Raw genomic sequence first — 22,817 nt, 5'->3', positions numbered from 1 at the left:
TACGCTCAAATGACTTTATCCTTCTACATGTTCCTCGTGTTCGAACTGATAAAGGGAAGAAAGCATTCAGTGTGTTGGCTCCTATAGCGTGGAATCAGCTCCAGTCTGAGCTCAAGATGTCAGAAACTATTTCATTGGACTTATTTCGAGCGGTTCTTAAAGATAGACAACAAGCTTGTATGAAACAGTGTCACTGCTTTTAAATTGTTTTTATTGTTTTATATTTGTGCATATGTATTCATTGGTTTTATTTTTGTAACCAGGTTGTAGTGTTTTTGCAGATTTATGCCCAGGTCCCCCTTGAAAATGAGATCCAGATTTCAACGGGGTTTACCTGGTTAAATAAAGGAAAAATAAATAAATAAATAAATAAAATAAAAAGTCCACTAACTTTAACGAGTTTTATGTTTAAAGCCGTTTCACAAGCAAGAATCTGAAAAGTGTGGAGCACATTTGTGTTCACCGTCTAACATTTGAAACTGGTTGAACTGGGTTTTATTTAGGGGCGTCAGAATAAAGGGGACTGAATACAAATGGAGAGAAAACATTTTAGATTAAAAAATGAGAAGAAGAAAAACAACAATTGGTCTTTCACTTTTTTCATTTTAACACTTTTTTTGGGGGAATAAAACCTGAAAGCACTAATATTTCTACATTTTATCCATACATCCATCGTCTGCTAACGGAGGCAACAGGTCCAGGAGGGAAACCCAGACTTCCCTCTCCCCAGCATCCTCCAGCTCTTTCTGGGGATCCTGAGGGCTTCCCAGGGCAGATGGGATATATCGTCCCTCCAGGAAGTTCTGGGTCTTCCAGAGGGTCTCCTCCCAGTGAGACGCGCCCAAAAAAACCCTAAAAGAGAGGCGCCAAGAGGGCCTCCTGATAAGATGCCCAAACCACCTACCTGACTCCTTTCTAGTCACACTTTCATAGATTTCCTAATTAAAAATTGTGGAACTATAATCAGGTTCTCATCCTTCTCCATGCAGACCGAAGTTTGAGGTTGCAACATGAAAACTTTTAAAAGGGAATGTAAGTCTAAACAGATGGAAACAGTCAATCTCTCTACAACTTTCGCTTTATATTTCTTCTGGCTGTTGTAAAAAGACGTTTATCATCCATTCACCCTGAGCTCTAATAAAACTCTGTGTGTGTGTGTGTGTGTGTGTGTGTGTGTGTGTGTTTACCCGAGGAAGCGGCCGTCTGGGTGAAAGGCACTGAAAGCTGCGCGCTGAGGAGCTGGAGTCTGTCCTTCTTCATGGTCAGGGTTTTGATCTGCTCCTCCAGCCTCCTGTTCTCCTCCTGCAGCTGGTGGAGGGACTTCAGCATTGCCACCACTGACGGAAGGAGAGGAAAACACGCCGTCATGGCATCTGTGACGCTGACGTGAGACGTGATGAACTAAACGCAGCTGTTTTCACGTTAAAGCACAGTTTACAGTACGGCTGGTGGGGGCTGATCTTTTAGCCCCAGAGAAGACGAGTAACTCTTCCTCTGAGAGCGCCGTCCCTCCTTCAGACACAACACCGGCCCTTTAAACGCCTCGTGATCACATGTCCAGAGCTGCTCACGTTCGCACAGGGAGGTCCAGAGGTCAAAATGTGCCACAGTGAACCCTAACGCACGTTTAGCTCCGGGACTACAAGACGAGACGAAGAGGAGGTCGCTTTAATCTGACAGGTCCTGCTGAAGGACGGCTTTTCTAACAGCCGGGCTGTGCCGCCGCGTCGCCCTTTTTTCATTTCCACTTTAATCGATCCCCGCAGGGACGTTAAGATCAGCCGCGGTCGGGCCTCCACTCACCGTCGCCTTGCGCTCCCTGCTGCAGCAGAAAGCTCTGCCCTTCGCTCCACTGCCTCTCCAGGAGCTGCTCGATGCTGGTGGCCACCGGGGGCAGCGTCTCCCCGCCGCCGCCGCTGCCGCTGCCACCCCCGGCCCCTAGCAACCCCAACCCTGGCCCCGGCAACGACCCCGAGGAGTCATACCGGATCTGCAGGCCGCCAATGGGAGAGCTGAGAGGAGGGAGGGGAGGGAGGGGAGGAGAAAAGGGAGAGATGGTGAGGTCAATAGGGAGATTAACGACCCAACATAAATGTCAGACAAACATAGACACTGCTGGCTATAAAACTACATCAATTTGTTGTTACAGTGGCCTCTAATGAAAAGGGGCCAGGCTTTCTGTCTGCGCGCGAGAGCTGGAGAAAGAAGGGGGGGGGGGGGGGGGGGACGACGAAGTGCGATGTCTTGATGCGATAAATCTTGATCGCTGAGACAATCTGTTGAGTGTGAAAGAGGGGAAACGAGGGACAGCAGGAGAGGAGAGGAGACGATGATGATGGGGCGGAAAAAGGGGAAAACCAGAATCTTGCTTTAAAAAGTTAACGTCTGAGTGCTGAGAAGAACGGATAGAAAATCTGCAAACCAAAAACACCGGCTGATTTAAAAACAGGTTGGGCTTCTGTCACCGTACTTTACCAGAACCCCGGCGTTACTCCTGCAACTCTCACCAACCTGATCAGACGTCTCACCCGGCCCACAAAGTAGAAGAAACAACCAGAAACGCGTCTCTGTGGTCAACGTTCCCGTCCCGAACGATCCACGAAAGAATTCCCAAAAGGAGAAGATACAGTACATCCTCCGCCTGTCCGTCCATGATTTGAACCGAGGAAAGCGGTAAACAAAAAAAAAAATCTGAGTGAACCTGAAGGACGCTTTAGCCTCCTTTAAGACGAGCTACCGTTGGCTCAGAGAGACAGAATCGCCCGCGGGGCTAAAAAGCGAAAGAGGGAATGTGTGTAAGAGCGGACCGAGAGGAAGAGAGAGAAGAGGAGACGAGGGGCCAGCGCAGGGAAAAGCAAGAAGAAAAGGAATGAGGAGGGAGGGAGGGGGGGGGGAGTATGGGGGGCAGTGAGGAATGTAAATGGTGAGGGAGGGAGGGAGGGCTCTCACCGCGGGGTGGTCTTAGGAGAAGCTCTTATGGAGAAGCCCTGAGATCCGCTGCTGCTGCCGCCGCCGCCGTCTCCCAGCTCCTGATCTGCACACAGAAAATCAATCGCACATCTGAGAACACGGACGTGGAGTTGGAGGCAGTTTGCTCCCCATCAAAATATTAAAACATCAACTACAGTCTGGTGAAGCGCTCGTTTTCTGACCTCCTGCTCTCGCCGCAGATAAACAGAAAAAAACTCACAGTTTCTTTCTCCAGATGAAAAAAAAAAGAAAAAAAAAGTCATCCCGCTGCATGTATGGTGGTAATTTAATTCACTGCTAAACCACATTAAGCTCCAGGTTAATTACACGCAGCCACACAGCGTTGTTATTGATTAGCAGAGAGGCCTTTAACCTGCTAAAATGCTGCAACATACCGTTTCCACAGCTTTAAGTCATCTAAAGAGAGATTCCTGGGAACGTGAAGCCGTTACCAGAGGTCTCAGGTGCTTGCCCCTCCCCCACCTGTTGCAGCGCATAGCCTGCAAGCTGGTAAAAACTTATAATATTCTAAAAATTACACTAAATCTAGAAGCTGTTTAAACTACACTGCAAAAAGGGAACTCAAAATAAGTAACATTTTCTTGCATTTTTTGTATTTTTCCTTGATTTGAGCAGGTGAATAAGACTATTTGCCAATGGAACAAGATATTTGCACTTACAATAAGAACAATTCATCTCCATCGTCTTATTTCGAGTGGAGAATATCTTTTTATCTTATTTTAGGGATAAAAATACGCATTCCATTGTCAAAAAGTGTTATTTAGCTGTTCAAATCCAGGAAAATTTACTAATTTCAAGAAAACTTTACTTACTTTTAGTTCCCTTTTTGCAGTGTAACTGTTGTGGCCCAGCTTTGGCATCTCCAAAAATCCACAAGAGCCACAGATGCACCATAGACGATTAATTTACGCAGGCAAAAATAAATCCATTTTCCAGGTAAAGTCGTTTAGTTTGTGATGTATTTCTCTTTTGCAAGCAAGCAAACACAAATTGACAAACATTTTCCTCCCTGCTTCTCTTGCGCTGTTAAAAAAAAAAAAAAAAAAAAAAAAACATACGCCCACCCAGATGCATGCTGGTCCTACCACTGACAGCCTATTTATAATTTAATTTAATCCACCCAAATTGCTCATAACTAACCAGAAGCAAAGAAAACTAAATAACCAACGCATAATCTCAAAACAAATATCAAACAATAAAGTAAAATAAATAATCTTAACTAGAGTATCCACAAAAATACAAATTTAATTTACAACAAAAAATAATTGGCTCCTACACTAACTTTTGCCTAAGTTTATGTATCAAAATCAACACAATAAATATAACTGAATTATAACCAGTAACAATGAATATGTTTGCAGTTTAGCAGACTTTTCTGCTTTAAATTAACTAATTTAGAAGAGTTGATGTATTATTTTTTTTTACTGGTTTGGAAATAGCCAGAAAGCGGCGAAGGTTGCCAAATCCTGCCGGTGAAATAAAAGCACCTGCTTGGGCGACACAAGACACAGACGATACTTTTCTGTTTAAACCTCACAGATGAGCTTCACATTCACTGCTTCCCCAAACTGTTCAGCTTCTGACCCAGAAATGCACAACAGAAAAAGCTGGAATAGAAAACAGCTCCACAGGCATCATTGGTGTATTTCTTCATGTTTGTCAGTGCGGCTATCAAACGCTCATAGTGCGGATATTTGGGTCACTTAGCGAGCTCCTGGAAGCCACCTGCTGCAGCAGAAACACCACAGATTTAGCTCCCTCCCTGGAAACATGGACAACCAACCAGACTTTTCTCTTGTTGTCGACCAACAGTACAGGGTCCAGCATCTTCTGCACGCTCTGGCACGTCGACTGGACCGCAAACAAAGACGTTCACACTACAAACACCTCCCCAACGGAGCAATTCAGAATACGCTCCCTCCACCCCTGTCAGCACCATCAACAGTGAAATCATTGCTTCCAGATTATTTATTCAAGATAAACTTTTGATAAAGGCGTGCAGACGGAGGGGGGGAGACACACGGTACGTTCTGACCGGACCGTTTCCTCTGCGGTCCAGATTCCCTGCGCGCTCCAGACATCTCCCTCTCCCTGGATGTCTCTCCAGCACACGAGCCTTCATTCACGCCGCATGTGCTTCCCTCTCTCTCTCTCTCTCTCTCTCTCTGTCTCTCTGAGAGACTCTCCATCTCTCCTCCCTCTGGGCCCCTGGCCAGACGCTTCTTTTCATTTTCCTCAGTCAGAGTAATGAATCACACATGCGCACACACTTTTGCATTTATACACTCGCGCAAACTCCCCTCTACTTAAGACAGTCAGACCCCGGCCTTTTTTTTTTTTCCCTCCCCCAACCAGGTCACCACTCCAGTCGCTGCTGCCCCCCACCCCACTCTTTATTTTTTATCCCAAGTCCCCCTTTCCGTCGTAACCCTTTCTGTCCTGGCAGCTCCCGCCAGACGGGTGCCAAAGTAAACACACACACACACACACACCTTGCATGACCCCTGCAAGCCCATAAAATGGGAAAAGCTAAATAAAAAAATGCTTCCAGTGACCGCAGAGCCCTGACTGATAGCCACAGAAAGCAGAACGTGGATATACTTAATTAGGGTTATAATTGTAGTTATAAGGTTCATGGATGAATCAAGAAAGCAATGTAAGCTTAAACAGCAATCATCCCTTTAACCTTTTCATTTTTAAGCAAATAAAACGACATTTAAATGAATCTCTTCATAGTTTTGGGTTTGTAAATAATTCATTTAGGACACAGCATTGTCTTCCGGTCCTCCCAGCTTTCATATAGTCTAACTGCTTAAAAAACACCTACATGAATTTGAAAACCTGCTAATTTCCCTGCATTACAAAAACACCTAAATTTTTTTTTAATCATTCTCTTCCTTTTATCTCTTCTTTCTTTCACATCTTCTCTTTCTTTTTTTTCCTCTTCTTGTTTTTCTTTTACTCTCCTACTTTCCCATTGTAGTGTCCATATAATTTGAAATTCTCCCTGCAGGAATCACAATAAAGCTATTTACATGCACAAATCAAGTGGAGCATTATGGCGAAAGCTGTTTGCTCCACTTGTGAAAGCAAAATCTGTCGAGCTCTATTTGGCATTAAGATATCAATTCTTATTGCCACATTGCTAGACAGGACACTGGGGAAAAAACAAAAAAAAAACAAACAAACACCTAAACTGCAACCTCCTGTGTTTAAGTGGGGGGAACAATGTCTGAAATAAAAACAGAATTATTTTCTACAGAGACGGATAACGGCGTATTTGCGTGTCGCTGCGTTAAACCTGAGCAGCGCACGCACAGAGCAGGAGAAAGAGAGCCTTGTAGCTCCCCGACGTTGAGCCTGATTAGTGCGCTGACCTGCGGGTCAGAGTGGATCTGGCTCTGATGACTGGCAGCAGGAACCACTTCCTGCTCTCCGCTCTTTATTCTCTCCTTCCTCCGGCTGCCCGGCTCACCGGCCAACCAGATGTCTCGCATCAGGAAGCAGCTACTCCTGATTGCTAGAACCACCTTTATCTCCCTCAGCGTTTTGGACAGACTGCGATGAGCCGAACTTTTATCACGTAGCTGGAGTGACTTCATGGGCAGAGATCCTCTACTCCCCCCCCCATAGGTTTTTTAAAAAAACCCTCTGTTGAAGCTCCACCCACTCCACACTAGAGGTAGGAGGGAGGAGCTTAATACTGTCGCTGACCTATCCATTATCTTCTCCTCTCCCACATTATAGGTATGGCGGTACCTGCTGGCGAGGCCTCGGACTGAGCGATGAGAGCTGCCATGGTGGAGTTGGGGTTCAGCCTGTTGCCGAACATGTGTGGGGGGGCCAGGTTGAACACGGAGCCCGGCAGAGCCTGAGAAAGGGACACACACACACAGCCGGGAAGAGACGTTAGGTCATGTTTCACAACTGCTTAAACAGAAAACCGGGTTTTTATGGTTGTGTGGCGATCAGAATGATCCAACAAGCAGCATGTGTTAAAAAACCTGTGCAAATAATTGTGTATTTTGTAAAATACATAAATTATATATATATATATATATATATATATATATATATATATATATATATATATGATTCTTTTCTTCAAATAAATTATTGCCACTAAACTGCAGATTGGAACATTTTCTCTTGTCTGGATTCATCTATGATAACATGTTTAATATTTATTTATTAAATAAATGCAAAATAGTCATAAAATGCATTCAAACAAAAAAAAAAAAAATTAAATAAACACAAAAAATAAGACAGGAGGCTGATTTTCATGAAGAAACACAACTTGGGTTGGACTTTTGTAACAGAAACAACCCTAAAGAGAAACTGACAGTGAGAATAATTGTTGGGGGCAAAAAAAAAAAAAAAACATCCAGATTATCTATTTATTGTATAATTAATCTAAATAATTTATGTCCAAACTATTAAAAGAAAACAACCTAAGCTGCTTCTTCTGTTCTACATGTATATAGGCGGCGCTCGGCGCCCCGGCACCACTCTGACGTGCTGACAAAGTGTTTCTGATGCATGGAGTTTAATCCAATTAAGGCATTTCCCAAATAAGGGGCTGTGGTGTGACGGGTGGGAGTGGGAGGGCAGAGCGGAGCATCGGGAGGGGAACCCGCTCCACCTAAAAGAACAAAATGGCTGACTGTTAAATGCAGTGGAAAAGCTTGTGACCGAACCAAAACATGTGACGCTGCAGAAAACTGATCAAAGTAAGGGCGACTGTGGAGCCGTGGAGACGCCATGAACACTAATAGTAAGGAGACAACACGATTTAAAGTCGTCGGCTTTTAGAGATGTGGTCTCTTTATATTCTTGTGTCTAAAGAACAACGAAAACCTAATAATGCCGCAAATGTTTAAGAAAGTATAGAAACTCTGGAAGCAATTGTTGTTTGTTTATCCTTTAAACTAGGAATTAATAATTCATGGATTGTGATATCCAAGTTAAAAAAGAAATGAAGACAAAAACAAAAAACGGGTTAATTTCCTTAGATAGTATGAAGAAAGCTGTTCCCGCAGTCCACTGCTCCTTCTAACCCCTCCCAGCCTCCCTCCTCCAGCCCTTGTTTCCATAATCCGGCCTCCTTTCACATCAACATTCATTTTTCATTTGCATTCATTTTTCATTAAAGTCTCCCTCACACTCCCCTTTTTTCCTGTCTTAGGCAAATAGCCAATAGCAGAAGGCCAAGAGTCTGCTAGTGGACTGAAAACAGCAAACCGTGGACACACACACACACACACACACACACACACACACACACACACACACACACACACACACACACACACACACGGGGGAAGCCTGTTGTTCTTGGCTTCATTCTCTAGTTGTGTCAGTTCTGCAAACTCAGTTCAAAGTCTGTATGTTTCCCAGGCCACCACATTAACCCCCCAATAATAATAATAATAATAATAATAATAATAATAGCAAAATGGTAATAAAAATAAAAACCCTCTTAATTACTCAAACACATCTATCTCTTCTCCTCTGCAGAACGCCTTAAACTTAGAGATGAAGGCCAGGCTGTCGAACACCCCCCACCACCACCTTTACCACACCGTCAGCCCTCCCTCACTCCATCCGTCTCTCCATTCCTACTGTGGAGCTTGTCAGATGTCATTACATCACAGGACAACAAAGGAGGAAGAAGAGGAGCAGAGCGGTGGACGGTTTTGCCTAAAATCTAAACTGCGATCTATTTTCACCATAATTGGGATTTAATTTAGACTTTTCTCTGCGTTAACCACAAGCAACAAAAATGGTTTGCAGATACATATATTTGTAAACAAGGATTGTTTAAAACAACAAATGTATTATTTTTATTAATCTGAAAATTATTATTGAAGAGAAAAGTTTGTTGAGTCGGACATCAATCCTTGTTAGATTAGTTTGCTGGTTGCACTTTATGTTTATGTATTAAAATGTTTGACTGCTACTTAATGCTATGGTGAGATTCCTGAAAGTTTCTGGTAAAAAAATTATTTATTATATAAACAAATAAGATTAGATTATCTCACTGCTGCATCTCTCTTCCCTTCACGTGGAGCAAACCCACTTTATTACCGACACCTAAAGGACGCGTCTGATTCATTAATTGTTATATAGCCAAAAATTACAGACCTCTGCAATTTGGAAATTTAAATTGCGATTATATTGCAAATGTGATAATATTTCAGCCCTAAACGGGACGGAAACCAAACACAAGGAGATTTTGGTGGACAAAGTCTAGTTTGGACACTACATAGGACGACTGGGACAGTTTGACACCATGATCATTGTGCCAACAATCCAGCTTTGATAAAATAGCTTTAAATGACGTGTCGATCCGTGCAGAAGTAATTGCACTTAATGAATTAATCCATTTTTCTGCAGCAGAAGCATACCGTAGTTCAGCAATAACAATAATTCACTCAGACATTATATTACAAAGATCGTTTTAAGTGTTTTAGCAAGTTGCCATATTTGGTGTCCGCCTTTTATTAAGTGACATCGCGGACATATTTCAGTCTGCACTCGGTTGACAACACCCCCGCCATTCAGACTGATGCGTTTTCACAAGCAGAGAAGATGAGCTGGAAGCAGCGGTAAACCATCTTACAATACTGAAGGCTTTTTGAATCCAGAGGGCTGTATAGACGCCTTTATTGAGAAGTTTGCTTACTCGGCAGAACGTCTCCATTGCTTAAGTTTTGACCCAAGTATTTGCTCCGCCCATCTCAAAAACCCGCCTGTGTAACTTTAGAGGGTCGGATCCGTCGTTCTATAACAACGAAGCAGACGTGACACTTAACTGATCAGTTAATTTTGCAACAGCGCGGCGTTGCCGGTGGCCATCATGGGCGCTAAACCTAGAAGTTACAGGTCTAGCGCCCCTAGTGGCCAAAAGTTACACAATGCTGCTTTAAATATAGAGTCTAAAAACAGCATTTTAATTTAATTTTAGCATTTTAAAACGGCAACACAGTAATAAATGTTACAACGGTTAATCGTTCCAACCTATGACTGCTTCATCCGGCCTTCGTTGAAGGACGGAGGGTGGGCACTTGTTTGACTTCACACTGAGAAAAAGCGTCCTTTGATATTTCCAGCTGATCAGGTCAGCCTGGAAACTAGATGGAAGCTCCTAGCACACACCAAAACTCATTAAAACACGCTTTGGGTAATTTGGTGATTAAAGCTTTCCACTTTCATGTTTAGTTTTATTTTATTTTTTTTTAAGAGCTCCAAACATTTCCTCACTCGTAAAAAGCGAACCTGGCCCAGACGCGTCTTCTGAACCGGTACGACGCACAAAAGGACATAGATTCAGCCTTGGCAGCTTCCTCCAGCGATTCCTTTATGCCGGGACCTCCGAGCGTCCTCAGACTGATGAGTTTGAGACAACATCGAGTATTTCTCTCCGTTTACGCCAAAAAACAAACAAGCAAACAAAGAAAAAACAACATTCCTGTGTGTTTTAATTAGCAGGAATCCATCACAGCCTCGTTCACTGGGGTTAATAGAACTGAAGTAGTCGGGGGGAATACACACATTTTAATGACATGTTTGGAGAACGAGAATAAAAGTCTATTTTAGCGCTTTCAACACACGAGAGCGACGCGCCACAGGTGCGCCCAGGCATCCGCCGCAGATTATCGCGCAATAAAAAAAGTTACTCCGCACAAGGTCGGAAACCCACACGTTGGATTTATTTATTTTATTTACAGATAATTAACGCGCGAGCGTTTTGATAATGGCTGAGAGACTTGCCACAGAAGACATTTAATTGCACGCTATGTGTGCGGTTTATCTTCACTTGAGCTGAAAGATGCGAGCGATGCAGGGGTTTGTTGAATAAAAGCAGAGCGCGCGTGAAAGAAAGGAGAAATGGAGTGCGTCGCCGAGGGTTTTGATGCCTTTTCATGCGTGCCAGAGTGGGGGGGGGGGGGGGGGTTGCGTGTTGGGACTCACGTGTGTGGAGGCTGTGCTGTTGAGCGGCGCCGTGGCGGTGAATGGAGAGGGAGGCGCTAGGGAAGGTGTGGGCTGCGGTTGCTGTGACAACTCGGCGCTCGCCCCGCCCATGGCGACGGCTGCTGTCCCCGACGATGACCCGTCGGCTGCGGAGAAGACACCTGTGGGGAGGGAGAGAGAGAGAGAGAGAGAGAGAGAGAGAGAGAGAGAGAGAGCGTGAACGCCATCATCCTAATCCTCAATCACTCTGACGTTAAGGCTGTGATGCGTTTTGGACGATGACGAGCAACAGTTGACACATCATGCGAGAAAAAGCGATTATGGTCGATTATAGTTTAATGTGTTTATATTTAAAAACCTATGGTGGATGTTGGCTTGCAACGGTAGCATACCTTAAAATAATAAAGATTTTATTCTGCTGATTTTACATATTTTGTTCCTTAAACCCAAAAGGTGTCTAAAAAAACCCCACAATGGGTTAATTTTTTTTTTTTTATGTTTAAACATTTAAAGATTCAAATTAAGTTTGTCCAAGCATCAACTTGCCCCAGCACAAACACATCCCTAATAAATAGAAAATATCAACAAAAGGAAAATTAAATAGCGGCGCAGGCAAATTTGCTGTAAAGCATGACTTGTGTGCAAATTTTAAAGGGGAAGAAAACATTAAAGAAAATTTAAAATAAAATGAAAAAAGACAGACTGGTATATCGGGGAAAAAAAACAGCTTGCGATTGGCTGCAAACAATAATACAAATAAAAATAAATTTGTGAAATTCAAGCAGAAATCTTATAAAACACACAATGAAAACAAATAAATGTGACTTTTTAGATATGTGAAAACCACACATTTAAAAAATATATTATTAGCTAAATTTTTTTATATTGGTTACTTAAATATACTAAAATTATAGGTATCAAATCTAAGAAAACATAGGTTGTAATTGCACCCCCCCCCCCATCCCCGACACATGCCCCAATCCAACCAATATTTCTCCGTCCTCCCCTCACACACCCCTCTGCCCTCGCCTACTAACCAAGGATAAGCCCTGCCCCTGCCTCCCTTTGACCCCAGCAGAGGAGGGAGCAGAGGAAAGGGGGTGGGGGGGTTGGGGGGGGGGGGGGACCAGGGGCCCCTCAGCCCCACAAAAGCCTGAATGGCTCAGGGCAGCACGCATTCACTGGGGGAACAAGAGATCTTTGTGCCAGGAGGGGAGGGGTCGGAGGGATGGAGGGAGCGATAGATACGAACACTACATGGGCCGACGTACTATTTATAACGCTTTGCAATATGCAGCAGAAAAATTGATCCCCAAAGCAGGGTGGGCGAGGCTCCGGGGGCCACAGGGAGGGGGGGGGTGGGGGGGGGGGGGGGGGGGGGGCTGCTTATGCAAGGTTTTCAGCAGCTGGATTAGAGGGCAAGCCAACAATTTATCAGAATTTAGCTAAAATAAAAGCATGAAACAAGGCTGTACATGACATAAAGATGGAGAAAAGACGCAGGGACAGGCGTGATTTAAACTGTAAAATACAGCAGAAATATTTAATAAATGAAAATAAATGTTCTTTAAATTGGGGCCAAACTTCTGATTTTAGGTCTTTGGAATCTTTGTGACTAAGATAAATGTTTTTGGCATTTTCTTTGAAAAAAAAAACCCAACAACAACAAAACAAAACAATAATAAAAAAAAAACACCAATTTACATTGTGCACTCAATTTTGCACACGTTAAATTCCTGATTTATTCTACAACACTTCAACAAAGGAAAACATTACAAGAGAAAAGTGCAAGAAATTTGACTGAAGGTTGTGATTTTCCTCCAAAAAAAAAAAAAAAACAGGTTTTCTGTTTTCCCTGCGTAGTTAAATCATATTGTGCCACCGCAAAAAGCAGCGCTGCTCTCCACTTTCCCACTCAGTCGTCCTCCAAGCTTCAACATCTACCTGAGCCTTGTTTATCTCGACAGGAATAGCTAGTTTGCCTAGCCGTGTTCGGTAAAGTCGCACATAAAAACAAAACCTAAGAGTTAGCATCGTAATCCGACAACAAGTAAATCTTGGGGGTAAATACTGGGGATAAAGCCGAAGGCAGCGAGACGGAGCTGAAAAGCGGAGCCTTTGGGCTGGGTTCAGTCGCACAGAGCTGAGGTAATAATCACGAGACGCGGAGACGCTCGTTTTCCGCAGAGTTTTCCACCAACACAAGACAAACAGAAACTAATTTCCAGGCAGAACGAGGGCGGCTGATGTGTGTGTGTGTGTGTGTGTGTGTGTGTTTGATCGGAGAAAAGGAAGAAAATGCACGCAGGTTTGCTTCAGTCTCATAAAAACACACCAATCACAAAAACACCAAGAGAAATAAAAGCGCTGCAGCAATCCTGGCCAGTAGGAACTGACAATGTGAAGCAGACCCATTTTAAACTGAGAATAAAATAAAATAATTAAGAGTTAGTTTTTTTAATTATGTGGAAACAATATATGTTTTATTACAACAGCTTTAAATTATTTTATTCTCTTAAAATATGTGTGTGTGTGTGTGTGTGTGTGTGTGTGTGTTGCAGCCAGAAAACAAAACTCCACTTTTAGATTCGACCCACTGCATGTTTTGAAGAGTAAAAAAAAAAAGAAGAAGAAACACACATAACTATTTCTATTTAAATAAAAATTAAATAAATAATAAAAAAAAATGTAGAGGATCAGCACGTCTCGGTTTAAGACGATTCTCTCGGTTTTCACATCAACATTTCTGCTGCTTTTCACAACTTCTCGTGGCGTGTGCGTGGCGGGAGACGAGGGGGGGGAGGGGGGGGGGCTGCTGATTATTACGCAGGAATTCCCTGAGATGAGCTCCTGCAATTAAACGTCCTCGTTGAAATGAGTTAATAAATACACCGCAATAAGCCGCTTCATTTTCCCTGCCTGCGCTCTCCTCCCCTTCATGCATTTACACTCCAGCTGGCCTGGATAAACCCAGGACCTTTAGACACACACACACACACACACACACACACACACACACACACACACACACACACACACACACACACACACACACACAGGGCGACCTGACTCTGTGCTCACCCGTCCCATCGGTGACCCCGCAGCCATCAAACATTAACCTAGCCAAAATCTAACCCCTGCTTTTCCCCATCCACCGACACGTTTCTATCAGACCGACTATCTATCCATCAGCACGGTGGAGTCGGCAGCAGACAGGAGAGTGGGGGGGTGGTGGTGGTGGTGGGGGGGGGGGGGGGGGGGGGGGTCCTTCCCATTACTGCCCTGCATTAACCCTTAGCTAAATATTTACAGTAAAGCAGGACACACAATCCTTGCGGTTCGCCCCGGTCTCCTCTCACCCTTCGCGGTCCCAAACAGGCGCGGCTTCAGGGGGGAAAAGCACAAAAGCCGACAGCAGCAGAAAACGCAGCTCAAAGCGACTCGACGCGTCACAGGATCTTATCTGCTGGGGATTATTTACATCATTTGGTTTGGAAAACTTGGAGGGAAAAAAAAAAAAAAAAGAGGGAGGCATCTGCGGAGGGAAATGTCCGCTTGGGTTTGGGATCACTTTAACAAAATAACAATGATAATAATAAAGCGTTGCTGATTTTGCGTCAGCCAAAAAACAAACAAAAATAAATAAATAGACAGGAAGCGTGATTATTTTAAATCCAGAGACAAAGCTCCGACCTGTTGAGCAAACATCAGCTGGAGGATAATAAAATAAGAGATGCTGCCTCAGCAGCAAAACGACTACGTTCGCTTTTTACCGAGACGCCGCAGCCGCTTACACAACAAACACACTTAAAGCTAATTACATCTTTCACATTATTTACAACTCTAATGGTCATTTTAGCACTTTCTAAACTTACAATAATGATTAATTACATTTTCCTAACTTAAAATGGAAAACATTTTGTCAATCTTTACTGATTATTTCTTTTACTTTTACCAGTTTTGACTAGGGACTTGAGAAAGGGCTTCAGACGGCATAAATACAGATTTAGTTTTTTGATTTGGTGCAAAAAAAAAAAAAAAAAAAAAAAAAAAAAATTTATGGTAAATATTTAATTTCTGAGTCAAAAATTAATGCACAGCTTTATTGCTGATTAGCAGCATTCACCTTTTGTTGTTTTTGTTGCACCCAGAATAAATATTGAGGGTTCTAGTCTGTATCTAAACATCAATAACTAAATAAAGCGACGCCGCTCCTCGAACAGAAACAATCCAACCAGCTGCTTTTTGACCCATCCTGAGCGTTAATATTTCAGGTTTTTCCAAGATGATTTATTTATTTTTTGCCGCTCTGATTCCGCTGCTTTTCCACGCAGGTTTAAGGTAACTCTAGATTAGGCAAATGAAGCCCAGTGAAGTGTGTCTGCGTGTCCTCCTCCTCCTCCTCCTCTTCCTCCTCCTCTTCCTCCTCCTCCACGGCGCCTCGGACAGCAGTCTATGGAGCAGCCGGACCGGGACCGAGCTTCAGCTGCATTAACTCACAACCGCTTCGCGTCTCAAGCTTTCTTTAGTGAAACGTTTGCTTAGACCCGCTGATAAAAAAAGAAAGAAAAAGCAAAAACGTTGCTGACAACCGTTGATTTTCCCACATGGGGACAGGCTGTTTTGATTGTCCAACGCGCTTTTAAGTTAAAACACATTTTTAAAGTTATTGGGAAAGCTGAATATGAGGTGAGCTAAAATAATTTAAGGTGGATTTAGGATGACAGGAAGTTAAATGTTCACATCTAGGGGAAGAAATGTCTGTTTCTCTCATGGTTAAACAACACTGTGTTAAAAAAAAAAAAAAACGTGGATTCAAACCGGAGACCTATCGCTCCATCTGCAGCCTCCGCTCAGCAAACATGTACTCATCGTGCCGAGGTCCCTGCATCTGCGTTTCACCTTTCATTACACCTGAGCGGCGTGAAGCGTCAACAGATAAGCGACGGCCTGAGTAACGAGCAGGGCGCCGGTACGAGTCGGCGGCTGAAAGCCCCGACGCGGGAACAAAAAGGTGATGATTCTGGGAGGAGAGGGGAGGAGAGGGGAGGTGTGGGAAGCGTGGAGCAGACGGAGCCACTTCCATCAGCCGAGGGAAACTCCAAAGCATAAAGGCGGTTGCCAAGCAACTGAACATGATGGGGGGAAAAGAAAGAATAATACAGAGCTTTTTCCACGTGTGTGAGCAAGATGCACAACATACCCCCTCCCAACACACACACACACACACACACACACACACACACACACACACACACACACACACACACAGAAACACATGCAAATATTGAGGCAATTACCAAAGTGAATCAAATCCTTGCCATTAGTGATTGGTAATTTAATACTGTGCTGTGCAGAGGCCGTCCGCCGACACTTTCTGAATTATTCATCCACATTCAGGGACTAAGGAGCGGGATGTGTGGAAGAGGAAACTGCCGACAACACATGCCGCGTTAAAAGGTCACTTTTATTGTGCTTTTATTGTATGGAGGCGCCGAGGAGCACGAGGAGTCCGTATCAGTAGAGAAGCACCGATCATTCGGCCAGAGGTCGACCATTTCCCTTCACTGGCTGCAATCGCAGATCGGCAGCTTTTTTTCCCCCCATACCTTAATATCTGGAGGAGTGGTGGCCTAGTGGTGAAAGGAGTGTGTGCTGGAGGTTCTGGGTTCAAATCCAACAGACTGCAACCCTGAGCAAGAGCTGCAGAAGTATAGTGTGAGCCCACTGCTCCCAGAGGGGAAGCATTAATACTAAAGATGATTATTATTAAATGCATCAAAACCCAGGACTCTGAGTATTTCTGTTACATAAACACATCAACCCACAGCATGCACTTTATTTGTTATTTAAAAAATTCAGAAATGTTAAGAACATGTCGCAAAAATTGGGCCATTTTCTTACTGTTGCATTTAAAACTCCTCTTCCTGAAAAATAACCGTTTTTATGTTTGTAGTTTTTATTTAAAAAAATACTTTAGCAAATCAGACCTGAATAAGAAGCGGAAACCTTTGTCAGCAAGGAAAGGTGCGACTGGTGCATCTCTACCAATAACTCATAGTAAGCTGACGCCGCCTGAATAACCCCGCAGATGCTGCTAAGAACCGCCGATCCGTTTAAAGTTGTTCTGATCCAGGTGTGTCGGAGCGCGCCGCTCACCTGAGCCAGTGGTCGTGGAGCCGCTGTTGCTTTGCAGACTCCCGTTCCTGAGGAGCGACGGGGATTTCTGGAGGCCGCCCATCACCCCGAGTCCCCTGTCTCCTCCTCCTAAGCCGCTGCTGGAAACCAAGCCGGGTCGGCCCGACAGCGTCGAGGACGTGGAGGAGGCGGTGGAGGCTGTGGAGGTGGAGCAGGGGGTGATGCTGGCTGCGGAGGAGGAAGGGAGCGTGAGGGATGGAGCCGCCTCCGAGGGTTTGACGTCTGTGGTGAAGCAAGGTCCGAATCTGTTCCGCCAGTTGCCCTTCTTCTTCTTCTTGACGCCGTCATCCGCGGCCGCTGCCGGCGCGGCGCCCGCCCCCAGCCCGCCGCCGGAGGGCTGCGTCCGCTTGTAGCCCGTCGAGCCGACGAGGCTGGTGGTTTCACTCGCTGCGTGGCTGTGGGAGTTCTCGTACAGCTTTCCACCGACCGCTGTGGAGAAGACAGACCAGCGGGAAATCATTCCACGGATTTCCCCCTCAACTCATGTTTCCTGTTTCACTCGCTAACCCGAATGCGTTTAGTCGGGATGTCATGTGACATATAAACACAGAGTGGTGCACAACTGTGAAGAGGGTTTTGAAAAATGATTTTCAAAACTTTCTACAGTTGAAAATGTGACAAAAGTGTGACGTGTGCTTTCAATTTTACTCTGGTAATCCTCAATAAAACCCACACTGCAAAAACGGATCTAAAAATAAGTAAAATGTTCTTAAAGTGTATTTTTCAATGGAATGAGTATTTTGACCACCAAAATAAGATAATTAGACATCCTGCACTTGAAATAAGGTGATGGAGATGAATTGTTCCTATTTTAAGTCCAAAAATCTTATTTACCTGCTCAAATCAAGGACAAATACACTAATTTTAAGAACATTTTACTTATTTTAAGTTCCGTTTTTGCAGTGCAATCGAATCAATTACCTTCCCTTGGTGAATAAAGCCCACCTTAGTTTAATTTCAGGTAGACTGGTCAAGCCGTCTACCTAAAACTGTAAACTGACATGGCCGCCACCTACACAGACAGGCCAGGGGATCATGGATCAGGGAAGCAGGGAAACGGTAGCTCTGGAGGAGCAGCAGAGATCCACCGCTCATGTGGATGAATCTAAACTCCACATATTTGGCCTTTATGGAAGAGAGGCCAAAAAAAAAAAAAACACTGCTGAAAGAGGCCACGACAAGCCTGATTTGTAATTTTCACATCCAGACCTTCCGCCCACCGAGAATCTGTCTCAAGACTAGAAAATTGCTGTTCACAGATACTCTCCATCCGCTCAGACTGGCTGCTTCGGTTTAAATTATGCACCACTTTGTGTTGGTCTATTTGACAGAATCCCAAACGAAATCACACACACACACACAAAAAAAACAGAAAAATTTAGCCGTCAGACAGCGCCTAACTACACAGAGGATAAACACATCTGCAAGGCAGCGTAGGAAGAGAGACGGCTGCAGTACCGGCGGAGGTCGTGGTGGCAGACATGAGGGAACCGAAGAGAGTGGTGGTCCCCTCTGACGTGCCGCCCTCGGAGCTCGACTTGACCAGACAGCTGCTGAAAGACGGCGGGGAGGAGAAAGACGTCCCGACGCCGGGGCGCAGCGACGAGTCGGTGAAACTGAGGAAGTCTGAGGAGGAAGGGGCGGCGGGAGTCTTGCTGGCACTGGTCAGCAGCAGGCCTGCGGGGACAGGTGGAACAACGGAGGCAATTACAAACGGAGGAAACCGAAGAGGAGGAAGCGAGGACAGCGAGGGGAGGAGAGATAAAGAGGAGAACTGGAGAAGAGAGAACTAAGAAAACAGACACTGCAGCTGTGGAGGTTTCCACTTTACTCTTTTGGGAGGAAAGAGATAACTTAAATAATAAATTATAATCTCTTCCTGATTATATAGTCCTCCCATTTATCAGAGGAAGGAAGTGTCTCTGAAGGACGCAGATGCAAACAAAAAGGAGGAGGGAAAAAAAAAAAAACTGAGCTAAACACACATTCAGCTGACAGGAGCTTGAAGGTTTTAAACAGAGTGAAACAAAGGAGTCCGTCATGAACACTGCCTCCTCTCGTGTCTCGACCTCCTTGCTTGTCTTTATGCGTCTGTGTTTGTGTGTTTTCCAGACGGGACTCCCAGATTACAGGAGCCAGTCGAGACGAGGCAGCGGTGCAGGCGGTGATTACGCAGCCACACAGACAAAGGTCTGGTGCCGGAGCGAAATCCACCCCATGACACAGCGCTTCCACAAAACACGCGGGTCACCTGCTTGTCTCGCTCCGCTCCACGTCGCTGTGCTCTGCAGCCGCGGAGTTTCGCCTCTTTGTTCGGGCGGAGCGCTAACAGCGGATGATTTGTCGCTGCGTTTCCCTTTTTTTTTTTTTTTCTGGCTGCGCGGAGAACTCCCAGCTGTGGGGAAATTAACATATTGGGGAACCATTTGCTGCTATTAATTCACCTTGATGGAAAGGCCCCGTGGAAGCGGAGGCAGACGTGGAGGAGGTAGCCATGGTGACCACCGCTGAGGGCAGCGGTTTCCCTGACGAGGTGAGAGACTTGCGGCCGCCCCTCTGTCCGACCGCGTGAGGGCCGCCGGCGGCGCCGCTCTTCTTGTTCTTGGCCTCGGGCGCCGCCGCCTTGGCCGCGTCGACGGCGGCGGCGTTCAGCCCGTCCTTGGAGGAGGTTCCCCCGCCGTGAGATGACGACACTTCCTGGAAGTTGGCGTTGGTGAACCGGCCGGCGCCGTCGTCCAGTCGCTTCTGAGAGGACGCAGGCAGAGAGGTTACGCCTCCCCCCGAGGTGGCGCTGTTGTAGGCCTGAGGAGGGAGAGAAATTAGGGGAGACAACCGTGAGGATACAATCAATCAATCAACTTTATTGTCAATTTCATCATATGCTCCAGACATACAATGAGATCGAAATTACGTTTCTCACTGTCCCACGGTGAAGACAAGACATATTTACCAGACTAAGTACACAGACAACATAACATTCAGATAAAAGTAAATAAGAGGGCACATGCAGTGAAGAAATAAATAAAAGCAGCAAAATTTGGTTTTAAAATTGTACATGGACAGTCAATAAAATATTACATTTTAAAAGTTTTGGTTTTAAAATTGTACATGGACAGTCAATAAATATCAATGCAAAAATAAATTATTAGTGCAAAAGTTCTGTTTTTTTAGTATTAATAAGAGTCATTATGTAAGTGCTGTATTTTCTGGATAAAAACAACAAGTTTCAAAGTGCAAAAGTGTGCAGGTGGAGTAACGCAAAGTTAAAAAAAGAAAGCAGAGCAGGAACCATGAGAAGCACCGGAAAAAGGGACTCAGAGTGTGAGACCCAGAACTGAACAACAGGTGAAAAGTGAAGCTGTTAGGAAAATATGTAATCCACCATAACACCGGTGAAATCTGAGCTAAAACACGACTTGGGTAACAATTATTAACATATTTCTGCTTCGGGTTGCAGGCAAACACAGACCCTAGATAAGGAACGGTGTCTCCAGCTAGTAAAAACAATTACTTTGATCATTTCCATCTCGACAGCAAGGTTTTATTGGAAAAGTAGCTTCTGGTGGACGTGGGCCGCCGTGGCAGAAAAAAAACAAACAAACTTCGTATTAATGTCTTAATGACTTCAACATTTATAAGCTGCATTAAATAACAGGGGCGCCCAAGCATATTACAGGCACATGAAAGCATGGTACTTAAATTATTAGTGGACATTTATTGCGGTCTAAGCAGTTCTTCACAACCCCCATAAGGTAGAAAGTGACAAACTACAGCAATGACAACGATTTTTCCGCTACAAAATAATAGAACGACTAAAGTTTGGTAGAAATTCCAGGCAGATATTCCTTAAAAACCCTTTTTTTTTTTAAAGTAAACTGTAGAATGTGGGGTGGACAAATGAATAAATGGTGAGATTGGCGGACAGGGCGGCGGATGGGCGGATGAGCAGTGAAGAGTGCTCTCACCTTGTCGGGCACCATGATGTTTGGAAGAATGAGCGAGGGCGACATGTCCATGGAGCCTTTCTTGTGTTTGGGTCTGTGTCTGTCTCGCTCCTTGTGTTTCTGAACATGTGGAGAAGACGAACAAAAAAAACAAAAAACAGATGAGCGGCAGGAGAGACGTTCATAAACACTGAACAAATCCTGACATTGAAATATTTGTTTGTAAACCTTCTGATGAAGATGGAAGAGAGAAGTTGGCCAGGTGTGAGTTATTAGAAACGTGGAAGACGAGCGTGTAGGTGAGAGAAAGGCGCCGCTGCATTTTAATGACTCAATCTGAGATTAAAGTCCAAACGGCCACAAAAACAAAGAGGGGGCGAGATAAAAAGGGGGCGCTTGTCGAGCTGCTGTGCAGAGAAGAGAGTATCTAAGTGGCTCGTGTTGAACCGCTCTGGGTCTTCCCGCTTCATCCAATCGCATCGTTCCTCTCGGGCCTTCAAAGCTCAATTTACACCCTTGCCGGCACATGCAGACACCCCCCCCGCCTCGCACCAAAGGTGGCGACTGGGTGCCAGCACATTTACACCTCGCGCGCACCTCCCCGCGCTGCGACGGCGCGTCTTCCGCAGATGGGGGAGACGCGGACGAGTCCTGAAGGTGCGTGCAGCCATGCGTGGTCCAGAGAATACGGTGAAAATACGCAAAAGATGTGGCGAAAGAGCGAGTTTGTGATGCTCTGACATGTGAAACAGCAGCCCCCCCCCCCCCCCCCCCCCCCCCACCAGGGTTTGGTTAAGCTTGTGACGGTTTAGCCAGACTTCCTTCATGAGTGGCAGTTAACAGACATCCCCGGCCCAGTCAGGAGATAGCAGCTCCGCCGGGTTCCCGCCGCACGCCGGCTTCCCATAAAGCCACGCCCAGATCCGCAGCTACGGCGAGGAGTTACAACTTTAAAACGCCTTTTAAAGAATACATCTTTTCCATGCCCCTTAATTAAAGTCCCCACCTTTTCTCCAAGCTGTTCGAGAACAGCCTCCATCCTAAAAATAGATTTATACTTAACCATCTGGCTGCTTTTGGGTGGAGAAAAAAAATGAGATAAGCCCAACTTTCTGTGGGATTTAGGCAGTTTTCTTTTATTTATTTGTCGTTTCCTTTAGTAGAAACAAATTTGGGAGACATGCCAGAAAATAAACATGCTTTCTTTTTTTTTTTTCAAAAGCCGGACTATATAAATAACCACAGCCATCAAAGTGATTAGATTTTTGGACCAAATGCACATGGACATCTTTTCATAAACATTCCATAAATACAGGTTTTAGCTCATATTTTTTAAGTTTTTGTCTAATATGGAGGGAAAAAAAAATCACTATCCCAATAAATGAAACCAATTTACAGTCATATTTAATAAATAGGAATAAAAGGCCTGCTGGTCAAATTAAAAGTACCTTTGTTCAAGCCAGTATTAAGCATACTTTTCATTAAGCCCCCATTTCTGATTGAAAAGGTTTACTTTCTTTTATTGGTCTGATGCAATATTTTAACATAATTAACAATAATAAAAAAAAAACATAACCAACAGAAATAAAGGCTTTAAAACATAATCAGTCTGAGCTCCTGAAATAAATGAACTTTTCAATAATATTCTAATTTACTGAACATGACTGCATATACAGATCTCAAACATTTTCTCCATCTCCAAACAAAGGC

The 22,817-nt window shown here is 44.5% G+C and overlaps 1 protein-coding gene across 2 annotated transcripts in view; it reads right to left on the bottom strand.

The window, feature by feature from the left end:
- The window catches only part of mllt10 (MLLT10 histone lysine methyltransferase DOT1L cofactor), a 62,034-nt gene that overhangs the window by 6,583 nt on the left and 32,634 nt on the right, over positions 1–22,817 (bottom strand). For both annotated transcript variants that reach the window (XM_036125302.1, XM_036125303.1), the window contains 9 exons: positions 21,129–21,227; positions 19,608–19,965; positions 18,622–18,840; positions 17,125–17,592; positions 10,966–11,126; positions 6,751–6,862; positions 2,950–3,034; positions 1,804–2,012; positions 1,188–1,337 (listed from right to left, as the gene is read on the bottom strand). In XM_036125302.1, the coding sequence (XP_035981195.1) occupies positions 1,188–1,337; positions 1,804–2,012; positions 2,950–3,034; positions 6,751–6,862; positions 10,966–11,126; positions 17,125–17,592; positions 18,622–18,840; positions 19,608–19,965; positions 21,129–21,227 (1,861 nt within the window). The remainder of the gene's footprint in view (positions 1–1,187; positions 1,338–1,803; positions 2,013–2,949; positions 3,035–6,750; positions 6,863–10,965; positions 11,127–17,124; positions 17,593–18,621; positions 18,841–19,607; positions 19,966–21,128; positions 21,228–22,817) is intronic.

Source organism: Fundulus heteroclitus, chromosome 21 (genome assembly GCF_011125445.2).
Source record: "Fundulus heteroclitus isolate FHET01 chromosome 21, MU-UCD_Fhet_4.1, whole genome shotgun sequence".
Taxonomy (NCBI): domain Eukaryota; kingdom Metazoa; phylum Chordata; class Actinopteri; order Cyprinodontiformes; family Fundulidae; genus Fundulus; species Fundulus heteroclitus.
This window is presented reverse-complemented; position numbering and strand designations above follow the sequence as displayed.